The sequence below is a fragment of the Astyanax mexicanus genome, chromosome 2 (assembly GCF_023375975.1).
Source record: "Astyanax mexicanus isolate ESR-SI-001 chromosome 2, AstMex3_surface, whole genome shotgun sequence".
Classification (NCBI taxonomy): domain Eukaryota; kingdom Metazoa; phylum Chordata; class Actinopteri; order Characiformes; family Acestrorhamphidae; genus Astyanax; species Astyanax mexicanus.
The window spans coordinates 48850982-48877909 of NC_064409.1; the positions used below are offsets into that span (position 1 = coordinate 48850982).

At 38.5% G+C, this 26928-nt stretch overlaps 1 protein-coding gene across 1 annotated transcript; it reads right to left on the minus strand.

Moving 5' to 3' along the window:
- Positions 1-22: 22 nt before the first annotated feature.
- Positions 23-16469, minus strand: bbs4 (Bardet-Biedl syndrome 4). Its single transcript, XM_022672425.2, has 16 exons — positions 16370-16469; positions 14710-14761; positions 12354-12433; positions 12197-12260; positions 11987-12098; positions 10994-11066; positions 10486-10539; positions 10020-10147; positions 7251-7305; positions 7084-7152; positions 6815-6967; positions 6529-6700; positions 5616-5685; positions 5360-5504; positions 3063-3270; positions 23-2010 (listed from the first exon to the last, which is right to left on the minus strand). The coding sequence occupies exons 1-16, from the start codon at positions 16394-16396 to the stop codon at positions 1865-1867; spliced, it is 1608 nt and encodes a 535-aa protein (XP_022528146.2). The 5' UTR covers positions 16397-16469; the 3' UTR covers positions 23-1864.
- Between the last annotated feature and the right edge of the window lie 10459 nt (positions 16470-26928).

Sequence of the window (26928 nt, forward strand, 5' to 3'; positions counted from 1 at the left end):
TTTTTAAGAATGACTGGACAACTTTAGTAAACTACACTTTAATTCAATAAAATTCCAACATACATAATGCAGACCTATTTTGTGTTTTTTAAACGAAGCTCAAAAACACTGACTGAACACTTTATTAGGAACACTTGCACTCATTCGTCCAGTAATGCTTTCAGTTCTACAGATGCAAATTAATTAGGTGAGTTTAATGGAAACTGCTTGGATTGGTTGGAGCTGACAGAAAGGCTACAGTAACTCTAAAAACCAATGCGGTCACCTGAATTTTAATGTAAGAAAAAATAAATCAGAACACACAACACAATTAACTTTGAATTGTATGGACAACAGCAGCAGCAAACCACGCAAGGTTCCACCTCTTTCAGTCAAGAACAGAAAGCTGAGGCTGCAGAGGGCACAGGCTCACTATAACTAGATAGCTGAGGACTAGGAAAGCATAGCTTGGAATGATGAATCCATACAATATTAAATTAAGCCGTTTCAAAAGCCGAAAAGGTGCTCCAACCTATTATTAGGTCTGTCACAATAACAATGTTTTTGACAATGAATTGTCTCAAACAATTGTGGAACAATATTGTTAATTTAAGACCATACTATGTCAGTAAAACAATAAAGCATAGTAACTCAATTTTGCCAAAAAAAAAAAAAAAAAAAAAAATCAGCAATCGGGATTGGAATATGAGCATTTTTAAACAGTTGATCTGAGTAGGCCACTGGGCCAAGCACTTTATATATACTGTATAATAATTTGGTAACATTACTGTGAGAAGCCTTTCATTCCTAATGAAATGCGCGGTGAATGTACAGTATATTCACTGGAAAAAGCAATGAGCTACAGTAATGTAATGCATAATTGCATTAAGGATGCAAAAGAGTCTACCAATCTATTTTACATTTGAAAATGGCCTTTACAAACACCCTGTACAAAAAGAAGTGCAGTGGTGCTTAAAGGTTTGTAAACCCTTTAGAATGTTTTATATTTTTGCATAAATATGACCTAAAATGTTATCAGATTTTCACACTAAAAGTAGATAAAGAGAACCCAGTTAAACAATTACGACAAAAAATATGAATCTTGGTCATATATTTATTTATTGGGGAAAATGATTACATATTTGTAAGTGGCAAAAGTATGTGAACCTTTGCTTTTAGCATCAAGTGTGACCCTTTGCAGCAATAACTGCAACTAAATGGTTCTGTTTATTCTGGCACAGTCCTGATCAGTCCTGTAAAAATCTGATGTGTTTTAAGTCTATTTATGCAGAAATATAGAACATTTTAAAGGGTTTACAAAGATTCAAGCACCATGTATATTATGACTGTGTATATAGTATATTAAATAACACAATTAATAATTCTGTTCCAAAAGCAACATAGTACAATCAATAAAACCTCAGATTGCCATTCCAGTTGAGTTCTATGTTCCAACTGACCACTCATATGTGCTCATTTTTAATGAAATATTTCCTGTCTTGCTGGTTCCAGGACATTTTCTTCTAATCAGTTGTTAAGTTTTACGATGTTCTGGTTGATGAGAACGTAGCAGCTTATAACTAAAGATTTTACACATATTTTAAAGTGTCTTAGAAAACGCTATACAAACAACATTTCTACCAAAATATCACTATACATTCATAGGACACGAATCCTGTATACATCCTTTCTAGCCTGATCGACTGCGTCCCCCAGATGCTCCACTTTTTCAATTTTTGTCACATTTCCCAGCGTACCTGTACACCTTTTCTATCATACTGGACGGGTCTGGAGATTCTATAGAAGAGAAGCTTGGAAAATGCAGCTCTGTAAAGTTTATAAACAATTAAATCACTTAAAATGAAAAGGAGGAGCTTGGTCATCTCTATTCAGCCACTGCTTTGGGTTTGCTCTTTTTCTTCTCTTTGGCTTTAGGAGGCTCCACGGCTTCCTCTACATCATCTTCAGCCTCTGCTTCCCCGGGGGGCTCTGTGGGGGGAGACGGGGCGCTTTCCACATCTGGCTCTGGCTCTAGAAAGTAAACAGAAAAAAAATGTGTTGGACAGAACCGTGATGCAAGCGAAAAGTGGTCAATTTGTTGTTATGGTTTTGTAGCCTCTAATATATGTCTTGGGCATACTTTTGGGCTACGTTCAGATTACCAGGCTGAAGTGCTCAATGTGGCTCAGATTTGATTTTTTTCATGGCTGTGTGAACGTGCCAAATACATTTTTTTCAAATCAGATTTGAATCACTTTCATATGTGGACCTAAATCGGATACGTACATGATCCATGGACATGCAACATTAATGTGAACAGTCAAATCTGTATTCATGCATGCACTACGTGCTTCTCTCTCACACATCTCTTGGTGCAGCCGTACAGCTATAGCTGCAAAAACAGCAAAAGCAAACCGCCTTTCCTTTTTTCTCCTCCTCGACCTGAACATGAACCCTACACCAGCTGTTTAATCTCCACTCCAGCAAAAGATGCTCCACATATGAGCTGCTAACACATCCATTTCCCTCTATAAAGCTGAGTAGTCTTAGACTGGTGGAGGAGAACATACCAAGATGCATAAAAACTGTGAATAAAAACTGTGATTGAACTCTGAACTCTTAATACTTTATAATATGAACTTGTTTTCTTTGCATTATTTGAGGTCTGAATTTGAGAGAAATGTTGTCTGTAGTTTATAGAATAAAAAAAAACAATGTTTATTTTACTCAAACATATACCTATAACCAGCAAAATCAGAGAAACTGATTCAGAAACTGAAGTGGTCTCTTTCCTAATTTCCAGATCTTTATGTATCAAGAGAAACAGAAGGAAAACAGTCTCTATTTATAATACTACAACATGCTCCTATAAGATCAGTAGAGCTGGGGGGAAAAACAGACAATGGTTGTAGAGACAAGAAGGTGCCCATACTAATCTGAGTGGACAGTGTTCCTACAAATATACACTTGTAAGATCTAATTATTAAGGATATACCTAATGATCAGAATAAAAAAAATGCAATAATGGTTCAAACCTGCACACTACACAGTGATTTCACCTCTCATGTGGTTCTGTACTGTACCTGTAGCTAACCGAATGCTCTTGCTGTAACCAGCAGCAGAAGACATGGCCTGGCCCAAAGCTTGATTGGTGCCTAGTGGCTGCTGGGAAGAAGCAGACTTGTTGGAAGAGGAATGCTGGCTGTTCTTAGATTCTTTTCCTGGTTTAGACCAGAATAAATTCTCCCCCGCCTGCAGGGCTGCACCCATCTTCTGCGCCATCTCAATAAGCTGGAGAGAGAGAGAACAGGTGCTTTAGAGTGGTAAAAAAAAAACCCTGAAAGCATAAATGTCTCAACACAGCATGGTGATGGATCCTTGAAGACGCACAGTATCTACACTCTGACATGTATCTAAAACACTGCAGATCTGCTGCAAGTTTTATTACAGTTTTTTATCTATGAGCCTGACATTTTGAGTTTTTTCACACATTTTAATATGTGTGAATATTAACTAGCAAGTCTTCCAAAAGTCAATAACAAAGTCATTGCCGATGTTTTGCACATTTTTGAGTAAACACACTTAAACCAGCACATGAGAAGCTTGTTAAAGTGCGTGTAAAAAATAATATTTTATCCATAAACATTTTTACATTTATACACTTAGCATTTGGGCAAAATGCTTAAAAAAAAACACTTTTACTGTTCCAAACCAGGCTAGTGAACAGACAAAATGCAGCGTTCATTTACCAATATTAGTGTTCATTTAAGACTGACAACTTTACTGTTCACTATACAGTAGGGGTGTTCTGAGACTCATCTCACGAGACAAGACACAATGCTGAGTTCACAAGAATGAGACGAGATTTTAACAATATGCTTTTTTTTAATATGTGACTTAATATATTTTATTTAACTGAAACTCACAAAATGCAAAACTAATTTAAAATAGGGTAATTTTTTTAAATATTTGGTAAGTATTTATCTCAATTTTTACTGATTATGAATTATTATGATTTTTTTCCAGAAAACCAACTACTTCTCTCCAGTATGATCTCACACCTAAGAATTATTGTCATAATCCCCCTAGTGAGGGTTCTGTATTAAACTGGCAATGCCCCTTGAGGATTCTATATATACCTGGCAACCTATAACGGAATATCTGATAAATGGTTTGGCGTCCTGTCAATGTGTTTCCTCTGCATGTGTTGCTCTGCAGTTTAACCTGCAAAGGCAGGAATGTGTGACCAGGAACACAAGATTAATGGAGCTGTGCATGTGTGTGTGTGTGTATGTACCGGCCAGTGATGGCATATCACTTTAAGTTACTAAGTTACTTGATTTTAAAAGTAACTTACTTTTAAAGTAGGGATCAATATGTATTTTTTTTAGTAGTAAATGATAAAATGATCAGGATGTGTCATCACATATTAAGGAAACATGCTGAGTTAAAACAGCTCCTGGCTTTGGCCAGTACATTACTTTGAAGTGTGCAGACCGTCACGGGTATCTGTATTTGTTTTGTACTCTGATTCCACCTGCTGTTTGTTCCCCAACACTTACCCCACCCCCGAAGTTGACAGTATGTACACAACAGCAAGCGATCGTTCTTACAGCAAGGAAGCTTGCAAGCAGGGCTGGTTCAGTTAAACTTTAGCTGCTACACAGCCTAAAAAGCCTCAGAATGTCTCAAAAAGAAGGAATGTAACAAGAGTGTATATTAGCAGTGAGTTTGAAAGGTGGAAATGACTGAGAGCTCAAAAAGACTAAAAGACTGATGCTGAGCTGGCTACTATGCTAACTGGCTAGCTAATTAATTCAAGTAATTTATCACATCCACCAGGTAAGTTTATTTAAGTCATTTCATTAGTTACTTTCAGCAGCTTCCGACAACACTGAGTAATTTGTTACTGACATCTCTTGTGGCGACACACTTGAGCAGACCTGCACTGCTGTTTGCCGGCTTAAATAAAATGATCAAACATTTGTTTTGGTTACCTGTGCTTGTGTCTCATGAGACACCTGACAAAAAATACTGTTTTGTACCGTTTAAATCCTGCGAGATCTTGTAGCTCAACATCTTGGCACACCCCTACTATACAGACTATACTACTAATCATTAGACAAGTTGCAGATTATGATGTCCCAGAGCTTGGCTTGAGGAAATTTTCCCTAACAGGATCTTACTGATCCAGATCCAGTTTTAATTAAATACTCCTGCCCTAACATTTTTTTCTCAAATGTGCTGAGAGGGCAGGAAACTCACTGATATTGAGGGTGGATGCTCTCTTTAAGATGTTAATACACTGAATGTGATGTGCTAGATGATGAAAAAAAGCATGGAAGTGTGTAAAATGTGGAGACACCAGGAAAGACTCTACCTCTGGGTCAAATTCAGTGTTGCTGTTGCTCTCCACCAACATGTTGACTTTCTTCTCCATCTCTTGGTATTGCTGTAGTGCAGCCTTCTTGTCTCCCTGATTATACAGCAACACTGCAAAATTCAGATTCACCAGAGGGTTGGACCTGTGAAGAGAGAGAGAGAGAAAGCAAAAGGGGAAATCCATCAACATCCAGTCACTTGAATTTAGTCTTAGACTGAATGTTGTTCCACCTATAAATATTTAAAAGACTTACGTATCCAGTTGAATGGCTTGTTCATAGGACCTGCGTGCATTGTCTACATCATCCAGATTCGTCAGAGCAACTGTTTAAAATAAAAAATATATACATATTTTAAGAAGATTATTTCAAATGATAACACAATAAAAAGTAGCACAAAATGACATATGTCTTGTCCCAGACTAAACAAATTTTGACTCACTTTGCTTCAGTTAACCTTCAGTTTATCACTTTTGTTCAGGGTGGAGTTTGTTTATTGTAATGTTACCATGTTTTTGGGCTTTGATTTCACACTGTGCACCATGAACTGCACATGGATGTTCTTTGAGGTCTTTTGGTTGCCCAAAAAATCTGAAGTGCCCTGTACAGTTTTTTTTCTTCAGCATATCCAGATTTATATTTCATATGCAGCATATTTCTGATAATATGTAATGTACTCATTATGTTATGTTGCATGAAAACATACATTAGAGAGGGATGAAGCAGTAGTTTGATTCTCTGCACAGCCATAGTTTCTTTAACCTTACATTTTATTTTCTTAAGATTCTGAGTTCTACTCCAAGCAAGATGCCCCATGATGCCCCTGCCATGATACTCATTTGTTTGGTCTGCAACCATGTAAATGGAGCTCTGATTGGTCAAATTGATTTGAACACATCCATCCTATCCAGGAAACTGTGCAGGCTCTGATTTTAAAATGTACACAGCGGTAAAGTCAGTCACTTTCAGTGTACGTATTTAAAACTTGACAAGCGTTTTTCTGACAGTGTGAAAAAGACTTTACACCAGACTTTAGAGTGTAACTGTTGTAACCACTATTTTACATAGGAAAATAATACATTAAAAATATACTAGTGTATATCTTCAGATAAAATCAATTAGGGTAAGTTAACTGGGTAAAAAGGACATCAGTGTGTTCAATGTTCACCTGCCAAGAGCATGTACAGCTCTCCCATGCGTGGCTGCAGGTTAATGGCAGCACTGAGGAAGTGGAAGGCTGAGGCGTACTGCTGCATGGTAAGGTGCACCAAACCCAGGTTATACAGGATCTTCCAATCAAACGGAGACAGGTAGTTTGCTCTCTTCAGACAGCTTATAGCCTATTAAGGAAAAAAAATAAAATAATAATGTTGACGAGAAACAATAACAAGTTGTCAAGTTGTAGCGCATCATTAATGCCTTTATGGGACAGAACAGAATTCTGCAAAACTTACAGCTACATATTTCTTCTTTCCGAAGAAGCACATGCCGATGTTGTTCCAGAGAGGGGGGCTCTCAGGCACCGTGAACGCTGCCACGCGATATTTATTCATGGCCACGTCGAAATCCCCATGCGTCTGCATCATGCTGCCTGCTGCCAGGATGGCCTGAGGGAAACACACGCATGCTGACTTTTATATTGCAGAATTTGGGGGCTTAGAATAACTTCAAAGGGAAGGCATCAAACTGGCAGGGCATGGAGTTTGTGTCTAGGTTTACCCACCTTGTAATTGTTTGGGTCGTACGTCAGTGCATTCCCGAGGTGTTCAAAGGCTTTTTGATATTTTCCAAGCTGAGAAGTAGCAGAAATACAGTTTCACATTTACATTCTGAACACCTGAACTCTCAAGTTCTAGAGAACAGGTCTGCCTGGTGCCTGATTAAACTGACCTGCATGTACAACAGCCCCAGTGTGGTCAGCAGTTCTGTGTTCTCTGAGGAGAACCTACAAGAAATGAGCACAATTGACAAATAAATTTTGTGCAATTCTAGTCTAGTGTTAAAATGTTCTGGCTAGGCTGGAGGGAAAATACAGTATATACACAAATTTAATTACAGTATTAAAAATACACCGCTACTGACAAGCTGCATGCAATAAATATGCCATACCAGACCGTATACTGTCACAATCACAGCGCCTAATTCACGTAGCATACACTCATCTCCATCTAAACCGATGCACATACCATAGGTTGACTAACAATTTTCTTTTTTAAAACCTTCATTATATAAGATCCCCTAACTGAGGTCAATGCTCTCTAGAATTTAAGTAGCAATTCTAAAAAGAGTCCTAAATTGCGGTTCCAAATGTGGCAAAAGCCTTAGTTTAAACTGTCAGTGTATCTAGAAAGGACAATGTCTATCTTGCATTCTGTGAAAACACTATGAAGAACCCACAGATCCAACTCACCTCACTCTGTAACCTTCTAAACATCCAACAAGTTCCTGCCTGAACCGTCATCTTCCTAGCAACATCAGATTTGTCTTCCAACTTTGCGTCTGACTGCAACCCTTCACAGCAGGCTGTTAGTTATTCATTCAAGCTCAGAGGGAGAGCAGGAGGGGTGCGTCTCTTTCTTCTATCGCCGGTTGAAATCGGCAGAAAGGCAAGAAGCGCAGGGGCGCTTTGCTTCGGGACCACCCCCCCAGCTCCGTTCATTAAAGCACATCCCACTGTTCGGTGTTACTAATTCATCTGCTCCACAGGAGGGCAGCGGTAATGATGAGAACACACACTGCGCTCACTGGCGCTCCTGTGCCCTCACGTATTTACTCTCCCCGCATCCCTCTGATATCCGAGCCAGAGCTGAGGAGACCAAACTGTGTGAACAAGGAGCCAAGAAGTAACAACTTCATGGAGTCATTTCCTTTTCTCTTTCTGCGTCTCGCAGACGAGTCAATAAGAGCAAAGTCAACACTCTTAATCAAACATTAGAGTTCGCAGGGAGAAAAATATTAGCGATTCCTTTTGAGGCTTCATTGCAGTCAGTAAGTAAATTCTGTTTAAGGAGAGACTCTGATCACTGCTAGAGAAAGCTGTTTAAAGGAGAGGACTGTGTCCTCAGGGAGGTTTTCAGAAAGTGCTGAGAAACAGAGAAACAGTGTAAGCAGTGTCACAGTCAGCCTGTAAATGTGATTAATTACGGCGATGGCTCCGTTTCTCATCTCAGCATGCCACGTGGCCTCGGGCGTCTTATTGGAGCTGTGGCAGAGACAACAGCCGCTTGCTGCGAGTCTCTCTGGGCATCTTAGGTTTTTTTGCTTCACAAGTGTGTGTGTGTGCAGTCACAAGAGTGCCAAACACGAGAGCACTGAGCACGAGCCAAACACTTTTGATGAAGAGCATTCTAGGTCAAGCAGCAGAAAGAAGACTCAGATATATGCGCAAAAACAAACCACAAACAAAAAAAAAATCTGAAACCACGCTAAGGTTGACAGTTTTTGGTATACTATTGTAAACTTGGATATAGTACAGTATTTTATCATTTTGAGCAAAGTTTAATATTGAGCACAATATCATAATACTGATCTTTAGCACTTGGGAAGACTGCACAACACAATGGTCACAAAAAAAAAAAAAGTCACACTCTAATATTTCATCTAACCACCTTTGATTGCGGTACGCATTGGCTGTGCGATTGTTTCAGTAAGCTTTTACAATGTCACATGACTTATTTCAATTTATTTTAAGCTGCATTCATTTTTCACCAAGATCTTGCAGCATTGATGATGGTAGAGTCTGACCACTGCACAAAGTCTTCTCCAGCACATCCCAAAGATTCTCAAAAAGGATAAGATCTGGACTCTGTGGTGAAAAATCCATGTGTGAAAATGATGATCTCACGCTCCCTGAATCACTCTTTCACAATTCCAGACCCATGAATCTTGATATTGTCATCTTGGAATATGTCCGTGTCATCAGTGAAGAAAAAATCCATTGATGGAGTAACCTGGTCTATATTTAGTATATTCAGGTAGTCAGCTGACCTCATTCTTTCAGCACATGTTGCTGAACCTAGACCTGACCAACTGCAACAACCCCACATCATTTACTTCCAGGTGATGACTTTTTGTTTGGCCAGGCAGATATAATGTTTCAGTATCATTATTGCAATAGTCACATCCCTGGATTCGCAATGTTTCATGTAATGTCACAATTAAAAAAAAACTTTCGTGCTGCATAATATTGTTTATGGGGCAGTGGCGGCCCAGAGGTTAGAGCACCGGTACATCAACAACAAGGTTGCAGGTTCAAAACACGGATTTGGTGAGTAGCTTGTTAGGCCCTTAATAAATCCTCACTGTTTCCCACAGCAACAGCAATGTGTTCTCACAAAAACACTGTGTGCCTTCTAAGTGTACTCACTAGTGTGTAAGTGTGTGTTCACTGCACAAAAGGGTTAAAGGCGAAGACCAAATTCTATCTGTGCACATCATAAGTATGGTGTATATGGTTGTCTAATACAAAAATACATTTCACACTGTTCTCATCTTCAGTGTCAAGAAAAATGGAATGGAATCGTTTCCTTTCAATATTGTGTAGCTCTATTGCTGGATACAGTAACTGTAAATATAAATTTGTGCAGTATTTAGTACTGGGAATAATGTTGTAAACTTGAACTTTCAAGAGACCTAGAATTATACTGTGAACAGACTTACTCCACAGCTTTCTTGTAGATTTCTATTGCCTTCTCTGTGTCTCCCTCTAACAGGTAGATCTTTCCCAGCATCATGTAGGTCATGTCATGTTTGTTTAGCTGCAGTGCCAGGTTGAGCTGCTCCTCAGCCTGCAAACAAATCAAAAGAGCCAACACGAAATCATATATAACCATCAATCAATATGCTTAGCAATAGAATTTGTGCAGACAAAATGTTTATGCTTTTTGTTTTTTTCAACTGGTGCAGCCCCAATCTTTAACAATATTTCGGAAACATCAGTTAATTAAAAGGTGAATTATTTAGTGGCATTTAATAAGTAGTAAAATGTGAAACTGTACTTCAGAAAAATCAAACATCTACACATTTTACACTCTATTTTCCTTTTATGGCCATCATGGTAGCGTTTGATGAATAATGTAAGCTTCATCCACATGTTGACTAAACAACAACACTGACAACAACTCACACTCTTAAAGTCCTTGGTGTAGATGTAGCAAACTCCAAGATTGTGACTGATCTCCTGCAAAAAATTAAAACAGATATTTAGCAATCTACAAACTGCACTTTACTGAAGTCACAGCTGATAAATTGAAACATCGGTATTTTCTAGTTTGCATGGCATACCAATATCAATAATAATCAGTGTCCAGATAGAAAGTGTTAGGTTATGGATGGAAAAAGTTCCAAATCTATCCTGAAACAAGCACAAGCAGCAAGCACTCATGCTGTGTATGTGATATTGTATTTGAGTGGTTTTAATATGTAAAGTTCTTCTAATAAAAACAACAAATTTAAAGGCTTAGTTGTTTTAAAGGGGAAAAAAATATTGGATCAGTATCAGACAATATTCAAGATTTTAATATTTGTATCCGTGTAAATATCTGTATCTGTATAAGGAACAAGAATAAAGAAAGTTATCTCTAGTCCAAGTCTTTTACGGATATTGTAACAGTAAGATAATGGTGGATATTTACCCAGTCCTTCTGGTTGAGACGGGCCGCCTCATTGTAAACTTCAATAGCGGCCTTATGCTTCCCTAAGAGAAACCTGGGTACCAAAACAGGCCACAAACAAAAATTAAACATATGGCTTCTAATTGTTATGCATTCTTGATTATTTACTGCATTAAAACTAGTTGATCATGCACAAAAAACATATTTTTCACATTAGAATACAAAAGTTTTAATCATAATCACTTATAACCAGATTTTGATGTAGGTTATACCAGGGAATACAGTCCTGGAAAAAAATAAGAGACCGCTTAAAAATAATGAGTTTCTTTGATTTTACCAAATTGAAAAGAGGAAGATGGATGATCACAAGCCATCAAACCAAACTGAACTGCTTAAATCTTTGCACCAGGAGTGGCATAAAGTTATCCAAAATCAGTGTGTAAGACTTGTGGAGGAGAACATGCCAAGATGCAAAGCTGTGATTAAAAACCAGGGTTATTCCACCAAATATTGATTTCTGAACTTGTTGAACTAAAACTTTATGAACTTGTTTTCTTTACATTATTTGAGGTCTGAAAGCTCTGTATTATTTTTGTTATTTCAGCCATTTCTCATTTTCAGCAAATAAATGCTCTAAATGAAAATTTTATTTGGAATTTGGGAGAAATGTTGTCCGTAGTTTATAGAATAAAACAATATTGTTTATTTTGCTCAAACATGTACCTTTAAATGGCAAAATCAGAGAAACAGATTCAGAAACTGAAGTGATCTCTTATTTTGTTCAGAGCTATATGTCTGGGGAGGGAGCAAGAAAGTGAATACAGAAAGAAGGATCTGGACTAATGCAGATTTCTGTGATTTTTAACATGGAGTAATAGCAGAGACAGCTTCTGAGTCTGCATCAGAGTGTGAACTACAGAATTTACACCAGCCCAAAAAATCACATGAAGGGTGAAAATGAGCCAGAGAGAGAACTATAATTTTAATCTGGATTAAACATGACAGGATCCTTACAGGGAGCGGGCCACTTGTTTGAGATTATCAGAGCTGGTGGGGTTTAGGATGGCACAGCTCTGGAACAGCTCTAGCGACTGCTGGATCTTCCCCTCCAAACGCAGGATCAGAGCTACACATATAAACAAACACATTATAGAAATATATAAGAACATGGAACAACTTTGAAGACAAAAATATGGCAGGCTATTGAGCTGCGATGGAACCAACCTTGGACATAAACAGCATATTCACACATGCCCTGAGTCTCCTGGAGCTGCTCTTTAATGATGGCCTGGAACAAGACAGGAAAGGGAACATATGAAACACCACATACTTCTTGTTTACAACACGTTCGCTGAGCACAGCCACCTTGTACACATCTCACCTTGCAGGTCTCATAGTCTTTGCGGATGTAGTGAAGATGAATGAGCCAGTTTCTCCTCTCTAGAATCGGAAGTTCTGGGGCTGAAACAGGAACACACAGATAGATCAAATTCAAAGTCAAAGTCAAAGTGGTTTTTATTGTCATTTCAGCTATATACAGAGTACACAGTGAAACGAAACAACGTTCCTCCAAGGACCATGGTGCACATAAACACAGTGTAGACAGAACAATAGTGCAACAGTACAAAAGTGCAGACAGACAATACAACACCATACAGACAAAGAATAATAAATAACAAGACAGTGTGCAAATTTTGCAGTGTGCAAAAAGGACCAGGTGAGGTAGTAATTACTCTATTACACAGTGTGCAATAGAGTCCAGTGAGGTAGTAGGGTTTTTAGTGCTTTCCATTTTCTGGGGTAAGTGGGGTAAGAGTGTGTGTGCATGTACAGAAAAAACATCATTTCAGTCTCTGCAGTTAAGGAGTCTGATGGCTTGGGGGTAGAAGCTGTTGCAGAATCTGGTCGTGCTGGACCGGATGCTGCGGTACCTTCTTCCCGAAGGCAGGAGGGAGAACAGTTCGTGTGAGGGATGAGTGGGGTCATTCACAATGCTGGTTGCTTTGCGGATGCTGCGGGTGGTGTAAATGTCCGTGATGGAGGGGAGAGAGACGCCGATGATCCTCTCAGCTGTCCTCACAATACGCTGGAGGGTCTTGCGGTCAGAGACGGTGCAGGTCCCAAACCAGGCAGTGATGCAGCTGCTCAGGATGCTCTCAATGGTCCCTCTATAGAAGAGTGTGAGGATGGGTGGAGGGAGACGGGCCTTTCTCAGCTTCCGGAGGAAGTAGAGACGCTGCTGGGCTTTCTTGGCTGTAGAGCTGGTGTTCAGGGTCCAAAAGCGAGTGATCAATAAAGCTTTACATGTCATAGTTCCTAGATTATTACCCCTGAAATTTTAGCATGTGTATTTTAAGCCTTTTGCAAAAGTTTGACAAAGCAATTAGCTGCGCATAACAGATCAGTCACACATGAGTAATACTTACAGAGCCAGACTAAAACACTCAAGACAGGGTGTTAACCCTTGAAATCTTTCTTGATAGATTTGCACCATAAAAAAGGGGGCCTTCTGTTCAGAGACATATTCAGCCTTTTGCCTCCAAAGTTCACTTCAGAGCATGCCTCATCTTCTAAAATATTAAGCGCCGACTTCAATAGACACAAAACAACAGGATTACTTAGCTCAGGGTTCAAGCTAAGTTCCACATTACTTAGTTTACACATAATCTGACGCAGTCTGACATGAATAAAGACATGCATGTTTTAGCGACTGCATTTTCTGACAGAAGGCACATTTTTCAGTGTCTCTGATAAGGAACACTCTGCCGCTGTGCTCCCTCCTCACTGCTGGAGACCATGTAAAGCTCCCCCATTCTAAACCCAACAGGCACCGCAACAAAGGAAGCATCTACAGTGAGGGGCTGCATCTGCATCTTACTTAGCTGGCTCATAAGGCTGCTGGCAAAATCTGATTTCAAGCAGTTCTATTCCTGGACAGACTTTTCTCCCTGAGCTGTAATCCTCTTCAAGGCTAATCGGAGACTGGAGAAGAAAACTCAGCCAATCAGCACCACCCACAGGAGGAAGGAGAGAATGGCAATTGAGACGAATTGGAGCAGGGACAAAGCTCTGAAACACTTTTTATACAAAAACCTTGCATCTTCAAATGACAAATTTACAAAAGTAGAAAAAAATAATCTCTCTTAAACTCTTAACGTGGAGGTCAATGAAAAAAATATTTTATTCCAAGTAATTGTGGAGCATTACTGTTGGTTAATTCCTCAGAAAGTTTTGATACAATGTAAACAACAACTGCAAGCGAAAAAAAAAATCTGCAAAAATTGAGGCATGCCAAGAATGAAATTCAATGAAAACAATGATATGCAAATGATATGCACATGAAATACAAAAAATAAGAATTAGTAGTAAATCTACCTGAAGTTTCATTACTATTAATCACACCAATAACTGCATAGTTTCTAGATGCAATGAAACGTATAAAACACATAACTGTTGCCACTACAGCCAAGAAGTCTATAATCTACCTATCAGCAAATCAATATCAAATATTTAATTAATATAATTTTGCGTCACGTCTAGTTTAGATCAAAGAATTTAATTAATCACATCATGAATCAAACACTTGTCACATTATTATAACTGTAATATCTTAATGTAAATAGAAGAGAATATGTCGCCGTAACATATATGGCCACTGTTTTAAGCCCTCTCTAATCTTCTTATAGGCTAAATACTAGATACTGGTGTTCAGCAGCTGTCTTTTTAATCTAACAAACCTTTTTTAAGACGAGGCTTCTTAGGGTCAGTGGCCACCGGCAGCGGAGCATCCTAAAACAAATAAATTCATACAAATTAATTTATCAAAATGTTCAGCATAAATGAATAACATAATACAATATTTCAATATTAAACAAATGCTAAACTTTTTGACTAATTTTACAGTGTGACTAGAGTACCATGTGATACTGTCAGATTATTTTCATGCACAAAGTAACCACTGTGTGAACAGAAAGACGATGTCATTATATATACACTGCATAGATACAAATAGGGATTAAAAATGGTATTAAATAATAGTTTATTTTGTTGGAGTAACTGTTTCTGCTCTCCATGGAAGGCATAATTCTGAAACATTGCCGGGAGGTTTTATTGTATTCAGCATTAGGTTAGTATTAGTAAGGCCCAGATGTTGATAAATTTCACCCATCTTATGCCTAACTGTCCAAATCAAGGCTTTTATTCCCCTCTAGCCCTCACATTGCACATTCTAATGACAGTAGACAAGCTGTGTATGCATTTCCAGCTTGTGTGAGCAATGGGTGTTTGTAACTTAAATAAGCTGAATGCAGTCATTAGAAGGAGTGTCCACAACCATTTGAACAAACAGCTCTGGAAAAAAATAAGAGACCATTTCAGTTTCTGAATCAGTTTCTTTAATTTTGCTATTTATAGGTATATGTTTGAGTAAAATGAACATTGTTTTTTTTCTATAAACTATGGACAAAATTTCTCCCAAATTCCAAATAAAAATATTATCATTTAGAGGATTTATTTGCAGAAAATGAGAAATGGCTGAAATAACAAAAAAGATGCAGAGCTTTCACCTCAAATAATGCAAGGAAAACAAGCTTATATTCATAAAGGTTTAAGAGTTCAGAAATCAATATTTGGTGGAATAACCCTGGTTTTTAATCACAGCTTTCATGCATCTTGGCATGTTCTCCTCCACCAGTCTTACACACTGCTTTTGGATAACTTTATGCCACCCCCGGTGCAAAAATGCAAGCAGTTCAGATTGGTTTGATGGGTTGTGATCATCCATCTTCCTCTTGATTATATTCCAGAGGTTTTCAATTTGGTAAAATCAAGTTTAAGTGGTCTTTTTTTTTGTACAGAGCTGTATAGTGTGGCTAATACCGTGAGCAGAGACAGGATGAATGAACTGACTGTCAGAAGGTGGGTAGCTACAGAAATAAGAGCTAACTAAAACTTTATTTTATGAAAGACTCGATATTTTAGTGTGTTCTCAATAGCCTACCAGCCCCTGCAGACGAGTAACAAGTACAGAAAGACTGAAATGAGCTTTACCACAAAAAACAGCCTAAACTGAGTTAACGGTAACGGTAGCATAAACACTAAAGCTTAGTTAGGCTTAGTTAGTGGCTGTATTTCAGACAGTCAGGCAGCTACAGGGGTTAAACAGTAGGTTATCTGAGACACTGTAGCTGTTGTTTAATGGGTTTAAATCGTATCATTAGCAGCGCTGCTGGCTAACAGACGCGCTTGATCTGCAGCTCCGCTGTTCAGACAGACCCTCCCAGCGAACCGCCCCGCTATATATATCCACTGCCCCGCTTCACCAACACACACTTTATACACAGCTACAGCTACAGAGTTTCACTGAGAGCCGCTGCAGCTCCATAGCCCCATTCTCACCGCTTTAACCGTCTCCTCATCAGCCATCCCTCCAGCTCCAGAAAACACACTTCCGGTTTCTACGCGGCCCCTGAAAACGCACGGCCGTTACCATAGTAACTAGTCCCGCCCCCATCCAAACGAGTCCAAAACGATTTTCTGTCAAAAGTCCCCCCTAAAACGTAATAAAACTCTGGTGATTAAATACTATGAACTAGTTTGATAATATATAGAGCTTAAAATAATTTAAAATCTACACATAAAATAATGTAGATAAAAGAAAAAGTATATATACTCATACATACCTGTCAAGTTTTGGACTTAAAAATAAGGGATTTTTTCCGCCGCCCCAACAGCCCAACCGAGGGCTAAAAATGTATATATATATATATATATATATATATATATATATATATATATATATATATATATATATATATGTATGTGTATATATATATATATATATATATATATATATATATATATATATATATATACACATATATATATATATACATATATACATATATATTTTTTTATTATTATTTAATAGATTTAAAATTGAAATTGAAGGGTGCACAAATTTACAAAAAGGACATGGATCAGATATATTCCATAAGTAAATAATAGTCCTAAGGGGCCTACACAATTAATAATCTTTCATTAATACTTCTTTCTATCATTCAGTCCACTCCTGATCAGTTCAGTTAATTTCAGCCCTCTCCACATTTTCTCTCTCTCTCTCCAGCTCAACCATCTCTTCTACCCCTTCTAAATAATACATTACACCACAATACTTGAGATTTAAACAAATTCTAACAAACCCTAAAACTAGCCCTGAACTAATAGAGTTTGGAAATTATATGTTTTGGCTGATCAGGCACATCAGGGCAGGGCATTATATGTATGTAGATTTTTCTCAAACCCTGAATATCTATCTAGCTAATTCTAAAGTTAAGCTAACTGAGTCACAAGCTGTATTTTATTAAACACACAATGGGTTGAATTTATGTTTTGATTCAGAGAAGAGTCTTTTTAACCAGCTATCAGAAACAATCTCATCACAGTTTACATGGTTAGTTACCTTTCTTTTAGAAAAATCTCCGTATATCCAGATTAGTTTTAACGACAGCTGCTCCGACTAGCTGCCTGAACTCACAGCGAGGGGAGGGGCGGGGCTGGCTCTGCCCGACACTAAACTGCGCTCCGCAAAACCAGCAATCTGATTGGCTGTTTCTCCTGAAAGGCGGGACTTTCTCCTTGAACCGGCAACACGATTGGTTAAGAGACACACAGTGCATTGTCGCCTGTGGCCTATATATTTTTTTTATTTAGTATAATACGGGAAATTTACGGGAAAATACTAATACGGGAGGACGACGGGAAAGAGGAGTAAAATACGGTAGTTTCCCGGCCAAAACGGGAGACTTGACAGGTATGTACTCATATAATGATGTATTGTTATAAAATAACTAAGTTCTGGAAGCAGGAACATGCCTGAAGAACCTCCCCATTCCAGTCTGACATCCTAAAAATTCCCTGGACCTCTGATATGCCATGGCAACTTTTCGCAAAAATTATTCAAATTGTCAACCATATAATTGTTTATATTTGCAGTTCACGTGCATGCACCAAATACTCTGCACTTTAGTATTTCGGTAGCTTTTTTCGCTCTTTTACATTGTTTTATTTACATTTTGATTTGTTGATATGTTATTATTATTCTTATTATTATTCTTATTCTTGTTTTGTAGCTGTTGGTACAAAATATTACAAAAAAGTTTAGATTTTTTTGCTCCTGCTAAATGTTTGAAACTGTTATACAGTGGTGCATAAAAGTTTGTGAATACCTTAGATTTTTTTTTCTTTTCAGCTACTGTATAATATTGAAGAAGTAAATACAGACCTCAGGCTCTTTCAGTTTAGTTTTTTTTTTTTAACTGAGACTGAAAAAATCACCATCAGGTGTCGCTGTTCAGCGCCGAGGCAAACAGTTATCACACACTTTCACTGTTGCAGCTGATATTATTACACCGTAGCATATTAGATATGTCGTTGTACAATGATATTTTGCATTCATATATAAAACCCCCTGTTGTCTTTGGGTGGAGTTTGTATTTTGTTGTCTTGAGTCACGTGACAGCTTAAGTTAGTCCTATATAACGCACAGTGTAAAACTCTTAAGACGTCGCATCTGATCCCCATGTATCGTTTATTTATTAATCTGTATATATCTGTCTATTACTGATGAGTTTACTTTATATTTTTATAGTCCATGAATTAACTAGCTATATTTGTATAGAGTACTTTATCATTTTATAGAGTTCATAAGTTTACCTAATATTTTTAGAGTTCATAATTGAATTATATCTTTTAAAAGTTCATAAGTTTACTTTATAATTTTTATAGAAATAAAGTTTCCTTACATTACACTTTCATTAATTATTTTTTTATAAGTTTAATTAACTTTTATAAGCTTAATTAGCTTAATTAAGACTTGTTACAAACCCATTTAAAAGTAAGTTTTTTGCATTGCTTAATCCTGTTTCTTATTACATTATGTTGTAAAAACTTTGAATCTTAAAGCTGCATTCTATGAATAAAAAGTGCTTTATAAATAAATAAATAAATAAATAGATAAATTATATTATTGTTATTACTCTAGTCACATATTCAAATATTATTTAGTTCTTTAAATTATTAACAGCATTCACACCAGTTTTTTAACTTTTGATTTAACTTTAAATGTACTTTATTAGATTTAAAGCTTTAAAAATATTAGCTTTTAAAATGTAATAGAATTACACAGTCTCAGAATTAGATTTGAATTCTCAAACGTTTAAATGTTCAAATAATCAGAAATAAGCATTCAAGAATGTTTTTATGAATCTTTAGGGTTCAAGCACCGAAGGTGCGTAGAACCCTATTGTTTTTGCTAAAATTTTTAGGGTTCAAGCACCGAAGGTGCGTAGAACCCTATTGTTTTTGCTAAGATTTTTCTTCTTCTTCTTCTTCTTATTATTATTATTATTATTATAATTATTATTATTATTCTTTTTCCTCTGAAAAAGCAGTTGTGCAGCCTAAACTGTAAGTCGTAGAGATATGAAACTTGGTAGGTAGATGTAGGATCAGTGCATCTCGGCGGACAACAAAAATGGCACCGATTGGTCAAGTGGTGGCTCTATAAACAAGGAAATTCATTTTTCACATTTTTCTCAATAACTCAAAAACCATAAGACCTACATTCACAATTCTTTTTTTGATGGATTCCTTGGGCCAATACCTACAATCATGCACTTCCGTCTATATAGATTTTTTGCTAATTTGCATAATATGCAAAACATACTTTTGCGAACTAGTCCTAGGTATTTTGACCAATCCTGACATGTTTGGTATCAAAATACTCAGGAGACCATGCTCTTCAATATTCATCAAAAATGTTGAAATTTGTACACAATATGGCCGTCATATGCAAATTAGCCCTTCCGGATATATGCCCTATTCACTCCAACAGTTAAATTTGGAGCACTGTTTCTCAGCAACCGTGCAACCTAGCAAGCTGAAAATTTGCATACAGAATATATCATATATCCTCTAAAGGATGGTCAAAGGGCAACTGAATCAATCAACATGGCTGAACACCATCAGCCAATCAGCATTCAGCAGACATTTTGGCAGGCTGAATGTTGAACAATCTGGATCACATTTGGCAGTTATTTTCAGGTGGAGACACTGTAGTGACCTGCACAGTCCTGAAACAATCCGGCCACTGGGGGACATAAACGAGTATATGTCAATCATGCTGTACTATTTTGACATCACATTATTTTTGCCATATTTAGTACAGTGGCTCTGACAAATTTGTCAATACAACTATGTTTAAAAAGTGCTTTGTTTATTCATAATTGCTAGTTGTTTGAAAATAGCTATATTGAAACTGGTCTCTGGATATTTGGCATATCACCTCCATTTCGGTTATGTTGCACACTGTAGAGTCTCTAGGTAAATGTTCATTAAAAACATTTGTGAAAATTTCACATACAATACTGTCCAGGCATCAAGCAATCTGTGCGTCCTTGGAATTTCTAACCTAAATTGCTGTAACTCTGCAGTATTTGCTGTAATCTCACAATGTTAAAGACCTCTGTACAAAATCACTCTGATGAAGCGCCATTTAATTCAGAACTAGATTTAGAATAACTTTGTAATTACATGTCATATCAGAACATGCACTCCTTTGTGCCTCTTCTCAACATTAATAACAGGTGAAAGACTTTTGATCATTTCTAAATGTGACAGTGTGTCTCCAATTATGCTAGACCTTCTTACACATCATCATCCTATGCTCTAGTAGGCACCATTGTGCCAGTTGGGGCTCGATGAAGTGCCATTTAATTCAGAACTAGATTTAGAATAACTTTGTAGTTACATGTCATGTCAGACAATGCACTCGTTTGTGTTAATTTAAACTTGTTTAGTCAAACATTTCAGCTTGTTTTGCAAAGGTCAAAAGGTCAATCTGAACACCACTTTGGGAACATTCTGGTTGAAGCCACCTGATCAATACCCATAACATGTAGACACCTTTTGACTAGTTCTAACTCACTTGATGAATATCCTACAAACTTCAATAGATTTGTATGTGAATTTAAGCACTGATCATGTTGAAAGGCCTCTGCTCAATATTAATAACAGGTGAAAAACTTTTGATAATTTCTAAATGTGACAGGGCATCTCCAATTACATTAGACCTTTTCACACATCACTATTCTATTGGTGCTTGAACCCGCAGATTGCCGCTTGCATATATTATTATTATTGTTATTATTATTATTATTGTCCCTTAGTTTAATTTTTCTCACTCTTATCACTCTGTAACACATTTCCCAAGATCTACTTTGTTGAAAACGTTATTACACATATAAAGAAATGTTAATTTTCACTTTAAAGAACTTTCTGTACATTTTATACAGTTTTCTGTGGTGTGGGGGGGGCGCCTTTTTGCATTATACACAGTACTGCCTGGTTAAGGTGGATGATAAAGTGGTTAAATAACACATTTTTAAAATGATGATTATATTATTACATTTTTAGTTCAAACATTCAGTTTTAAATAGTGTTGCAGCTGTTTAGCAGGTTAGCATTTAGCTTGGCACTAATTACCTGGCGCCCACTGTAGTTGGTATAGCATTAGCTTTTTGCCTCCTTTTTTAGCAGTTCCGATTCAATATATATGTCAGTATATTGCAGTACTGTAAGCAAGGCAATTTATTATTATTTTTAAAATCAGATTTTACAAAAATGCTGATTGTATAAAAACACTTATTTATGAAATGTGACTAAAAGAAAAGGGTTGTTTTTTCAGGACTACAGTATATATTTAAGTTAAAGCATGTATATTAGGGTTTTTTTATTCTTTTACCTTAAAGGCTGGCAACTCTTTCTCACACATACTCTTGCTGGTTTGCATCTAATTCTATGTTTCTACCTTTTTTAAATAGGGCTAGTTTTTTTTCTCTTAACACTTTTAAAATCATATTAATCTAATGAGATGGGGCTTAAAGCAGCTTTATATAAGATTTATTTCTTTTATCATGTAAGCTTATAAAATGGAGCTCAAAGCAGGTTTATGATATTCCCCTGTCAAGAATGTATTTGTGCTTTGAATCACCACTGAATACATATCATATTATATGTTGATTACACTCAGAGACTGTAAAAAAAGATGGACGTCGTGTCTCCATTCCCATTCGTTCAGTGAAAATGAAGCCAAAACCTTCCGCCATATTGGCGATCCTGATACCCGAGTCTGTACGGTAGAGCCCAGACTGTGGAGAGACAGCCTACTCATTTGAATAACCCCGCCCCTGAGGGCTGCCTCACGGTCACAGACTGCAGAGAGGAGCTGATGGTCTGTTATTGGTCCCGCCCATAACCAGCCATTTTTCAATAGCCACACCTTTTTGAATAGAGCTGCATAACGTTTAAAAAAAACAATTTTGTGGGGATATAAAAAATTGACAATATAAGTAGAGGTTACACTAGCTGTTGCATTTAAATAAAGGAGGTAGAATTACAGTATATTAGAAAAAAACGTGATTGAAAGTTGTCTGTTTTGCCATTGAAATCTATGGGGATGGGTGGGGTTACACAGCTTTCTGCAACCGAACAGCAGGGGGCGCCCGACCTGTGGGGGCTTTACTTTTGAGAGACGATGCTCTGTCCAGCTATACACAGTCTATGATTACACTAATTAAGGCAAGCAGAAAAAGTTTCATACTTAAAAAAATACTTTCAACAATTTTATTTACATTTTTAAACTTTAAAACAGGTCAATTTGACCCGTAACATAACAGGAGAGGTAAATAGATCTATAAACACTATAAATGGACCTACAATCCTCAGTGTGTAAGTATTCAAAAGAGAGATTTCTCAGAAGCTCTATTGCACAAGTAAGACACAAGTTTAATATTAAATTACAATATGATTTTATTGAAGCCATTAGAGGCATTAAAATATTTTAAGCAGCTGTTTATCAGTTTATCACTTTCCTTTGTTTCTCTAGTTAATAAATACAGTCAGTTCAGTCTGCATTAATATTATCCTTCAAGTTATATAAAGTATTAATATATATTTAAAAGAGATAACTGGCTAGTGTTATAATTCAGTCTATGCATCTGTCTGTGGTTATTATATCTGTATTCCTACAGACCTTTACTTTCTGCCTGTCTGTCTGTTTATTACTGTCTATGCATATGGTTGTTATTTATACATCCCTACAGACCTTAACTGTCTATCTGTCTGTCTGAATAGTTTCTACTTATTTAAATAATGACAGAGACAATGATTTTTTTAATGATTTTTATTTTGCAATGATAAAAATTCAAATGGATGAGATGTATTCGGTGTTCAGGTGTTCTCTGTTCCAGAGAAGCTGACCGAGTCAGAACTGGTCAGAGTGATGGAGACAGGACCCATATGTCTGAAGGGTGGACTGGCTCTAAAAGAGTGGCTGGGGCACGCCGGCCGGCCCTGGGCGAACCCCTCACAAGCTTTGTAGGGCTTTTTTTGGGGCAGGACATTCCCAGCTGGTTGATGCCACAGGGCTGGTGCGTTTCCCGCCAAGCAGAGACCCCACCTCTGGTAAGAAAGTGGAGTCCCTGCCTAGACCACCTCTTCAGATGTGGTACCTGTCTCCACCACTGTGAACAGCTCTGACTCTGTAAACTTCTCTAGAACAGAGATTTCACCCCAAACCCACTCTGAACAGCTGAACACCGAATACATCTGAACTATAACAAAAACTGTACAACTGATTAATTTGATCTGATTAATTTACTGATAATTTACAAGTAATTGTTTTACTGAGGCCTGATCTCTAATGGAAACAAATTTTTCCACCGCTGCCGCAGCCTCTCTGTGCCCGCCCAAAAACCGTAAGGCGGCTCGGGCAGGAGTCCTGTAGAGAAAGATAACAACAGTTAGTGGATTTAGTTCTGGTTCCTTCATCAGATGATTGTGGTTGCTTTAGGTTGATTAAAGCAGACAGTTGCTTACCTCACTTCCTCGGCAGCGTCGAACGCCAGTGTGCTGATGGCAGGAAGGATCTTCCTGGTAAATGTCCTGCCCTTCAGCACACGGGATGCCCCCATCACATGCACTAGCCTATTTAGACATAGTGCAGTGGCTGCCCTGGTGGCAGGGTTTCTGTGTCTGGACAGAAGAGAGTGAACAAGCTCAGTCAGATAGATACACATGATCACATGACCTGGTGGCACTTCCTTGATTTAGTTTTCAGAGTTTCATTTCAACTCTAGTAATGAATAAGTAAGGTGAATATATACACTGCTCAAAAAAATAAAGGGAACACTCAAATAACACAATATAACTCCAAGTAAATCAAACGTCTGTGAAATTAAACTGTCCACTTAGGAAGCAACACTGATTGACAATCAATTTCACCTGCTGTTGTGCAAATGGAATAGACAACAGGTGGAAATTATTGGCAATTAGCAAGACACACTCAATAAAGGAGTGGTTCTGCAGGTGGGGACCACAGACCACTTCTCAGAACCTATGCTGTCTGGCTGATGTTTTGGTCAGTTTTGAATGTTGGTGGTGCTTTCACACTCGTGGTAGCATGAGACGGACTCTACAACCCACACAAGTGGCTCAGGTAGTGCAGCTCATCCAGGATGGCACATCAATGCGAGCTGTGGCAAGAAGGTTTGCTGTGTCTGTCAGCGTAGTGTCCAGAGGCTGGAGGCGCTACCAGGAGACAGGCCAGTACACCAGGAGACGTGGAGGAGGCCGTAGGAGGGCAACAACCCAGCAGCAGGACCGCTACCTCCGCCTTTGTGCAAGAAGGAACAGGAGGAGCACTGCCAGAGCCCTGCAAAATGACCTCCAGCAGGCCACAAATGTGCATGTGTCTGCACAAACGGTTAGAAACCGACTCCATGAGGATGGTATGAGGGCCCGACGTCCACAGATGGGGGTTGTGCTCACAGCCCAACACCGTGCAGGACGCTTGGCATTTGCCAGAGAACACCAGGATTGGCAAATTCGCCACTGGCGCCTTGTGCTCTTCACAGATGAAAGCAGGTTCACACTGAGCACATGACAGACGTGACAGAGTCTGGAGACGCCGTGGAGAGCGGTCTGCTGCCTGCAACATCCTTCAGCATGACCGGTTTGGCAGTGGGTCAGTAATGGTGTGGGGTGGCATTTCTTTGGAGGGCCGCACAGCCCTCCATGTGCTCACCAGAGGTAGCCTGACTGCCATTAGGTACCGAGATGAGATCCTCAGACCCCTTGTAAGACCATATGCTGGTGTGGTTGGCCCTGGGTTTCTCCTAATGCAGGACAATGCTAGACCTCATGTGGCTGGAGTGTGTCAGCAGTTCCTGCAAGATGAAGGCATTGAAGCTATGGACTAGCCCGCCCGTTCCCCAGACCTGAATCCGATTGAGCACATCTGGGACATCATGTCTCGCTCCATCCACCAACGTCACGTTGCACCACAGCCTGTCCAGGAGTTGGCGGATGCTTTAGTCCAGGTCTGGGAGGAGATCCCTCAGGAGACCATCCGCCACCTCATCAGGAGCATGCCCAGGCGTTGTAGGGAGGTCATACAGGCACGTGTAGGCCACACACAATACCTCATTTTGACTTGTTTTAAGGACATTACATTAAAGTTGGATCAGCCTGTAGTGTGTTTTTTCACTTTAATTTTGTGTGTGGCTCCAAATCCAGGCCTCCATTGGTTAATAAATTTGATTTCCATTGATGATTTTTGTGTGATTTTGTTGTCAGCACATTCAACTTTGTACAGAACAAAGTATTCAATGAGAATATTTCATTCATTCAGATCTAGGATGTGTTATTTAAGTGTTCCCTTTATTTTTTTGAGCAGTGTATTTACCTGAATCCACCGGCCAGCAGCCCGCGCAGGACTCGGCCAGGCGAACAGGAGTGCACTATCATGCTGAGGGCGAGTGTAGCGGATGAGAATATAAATAATATTTTATTATTTCATTCCACATAAAATCCTTCTCTAATTATCTTTGTTATCCTTTTGAGTATTTTTCTGTATTTCTGGGTATTATTTATTTTATACTTGTGATTTTTTTTCCTTTTGGGGGCGATTTCATGCTGTAATATTGATTTTAAGCTGAACTGCGGAGCAGACTTTTATTTTGAAATCGCGCGAGTTTTCAGTGTCAGCGCGGGCTTCTCTCTCCTCAGTTCGCGCTAAATGCTGCTGAGGAGAGGTGGGTGTTTACTGTGCTCCTGATGAAATACTGTTTTAAAACTGTTCAAGCACTTATAGTGCACTAAATCTGTACTCTTACATGTGTTTTAGTACTAAGAGTAAGTTATCTCTGGTTGTGTGGGTAGTTCGTTTGTGTAGAGAGTTTTTTTTATATAAGTACAGCAGATTTAGTGGAGTTAAGGGAGATACTGCTACCACTTAAGCTAATATGGTGTGCTTTTCTTCTCACAGCTGCATGTGTGTGTGTGTGTGAGAAGGACCAGAATTCACTCTATGCTGTGTTGTATGCTACTCTCATGCACAGGAAATAGAGAGAATAAAACTCCCGTTGTATGGCAGAGTGTGTCCCGTGTTTCCATCATCGCATTGACAACGCAGAGGGTGGCCAAGCCTACTAGGAGAGAGAGAGAGGGACACACACACACACAGTCAAACTTGAGCCAGCTACACGAGCTCCACACCCTCCTTAATAAACAGACTGGCCTCACCAGCCTTGTGCAGGAGGGTGCGAGCGGCGCCCTCGACCTCGCTGTCCATACTGTGCTGCAGGTGATGGAACAGGTGAGCCATGGTGTAAATGGCGTCCCGAGAGACTATTGTCCTGAGGTTTTTTATCTGAGAAAGTGGAGACAACAGAAGCAGCACACTAAGCCTCGTCTATTGAACTCTGAATCAGTTTCTGAATCATATCATTACAGAAGAAGCTGCTGTAGAGTGTTTATGTAGTGTGTTATAAACTCTTACCTCCTCAATGACGGCTGTGCTGACGCTGTGGAGCTCCGGCAGCACCACATCAGCATGG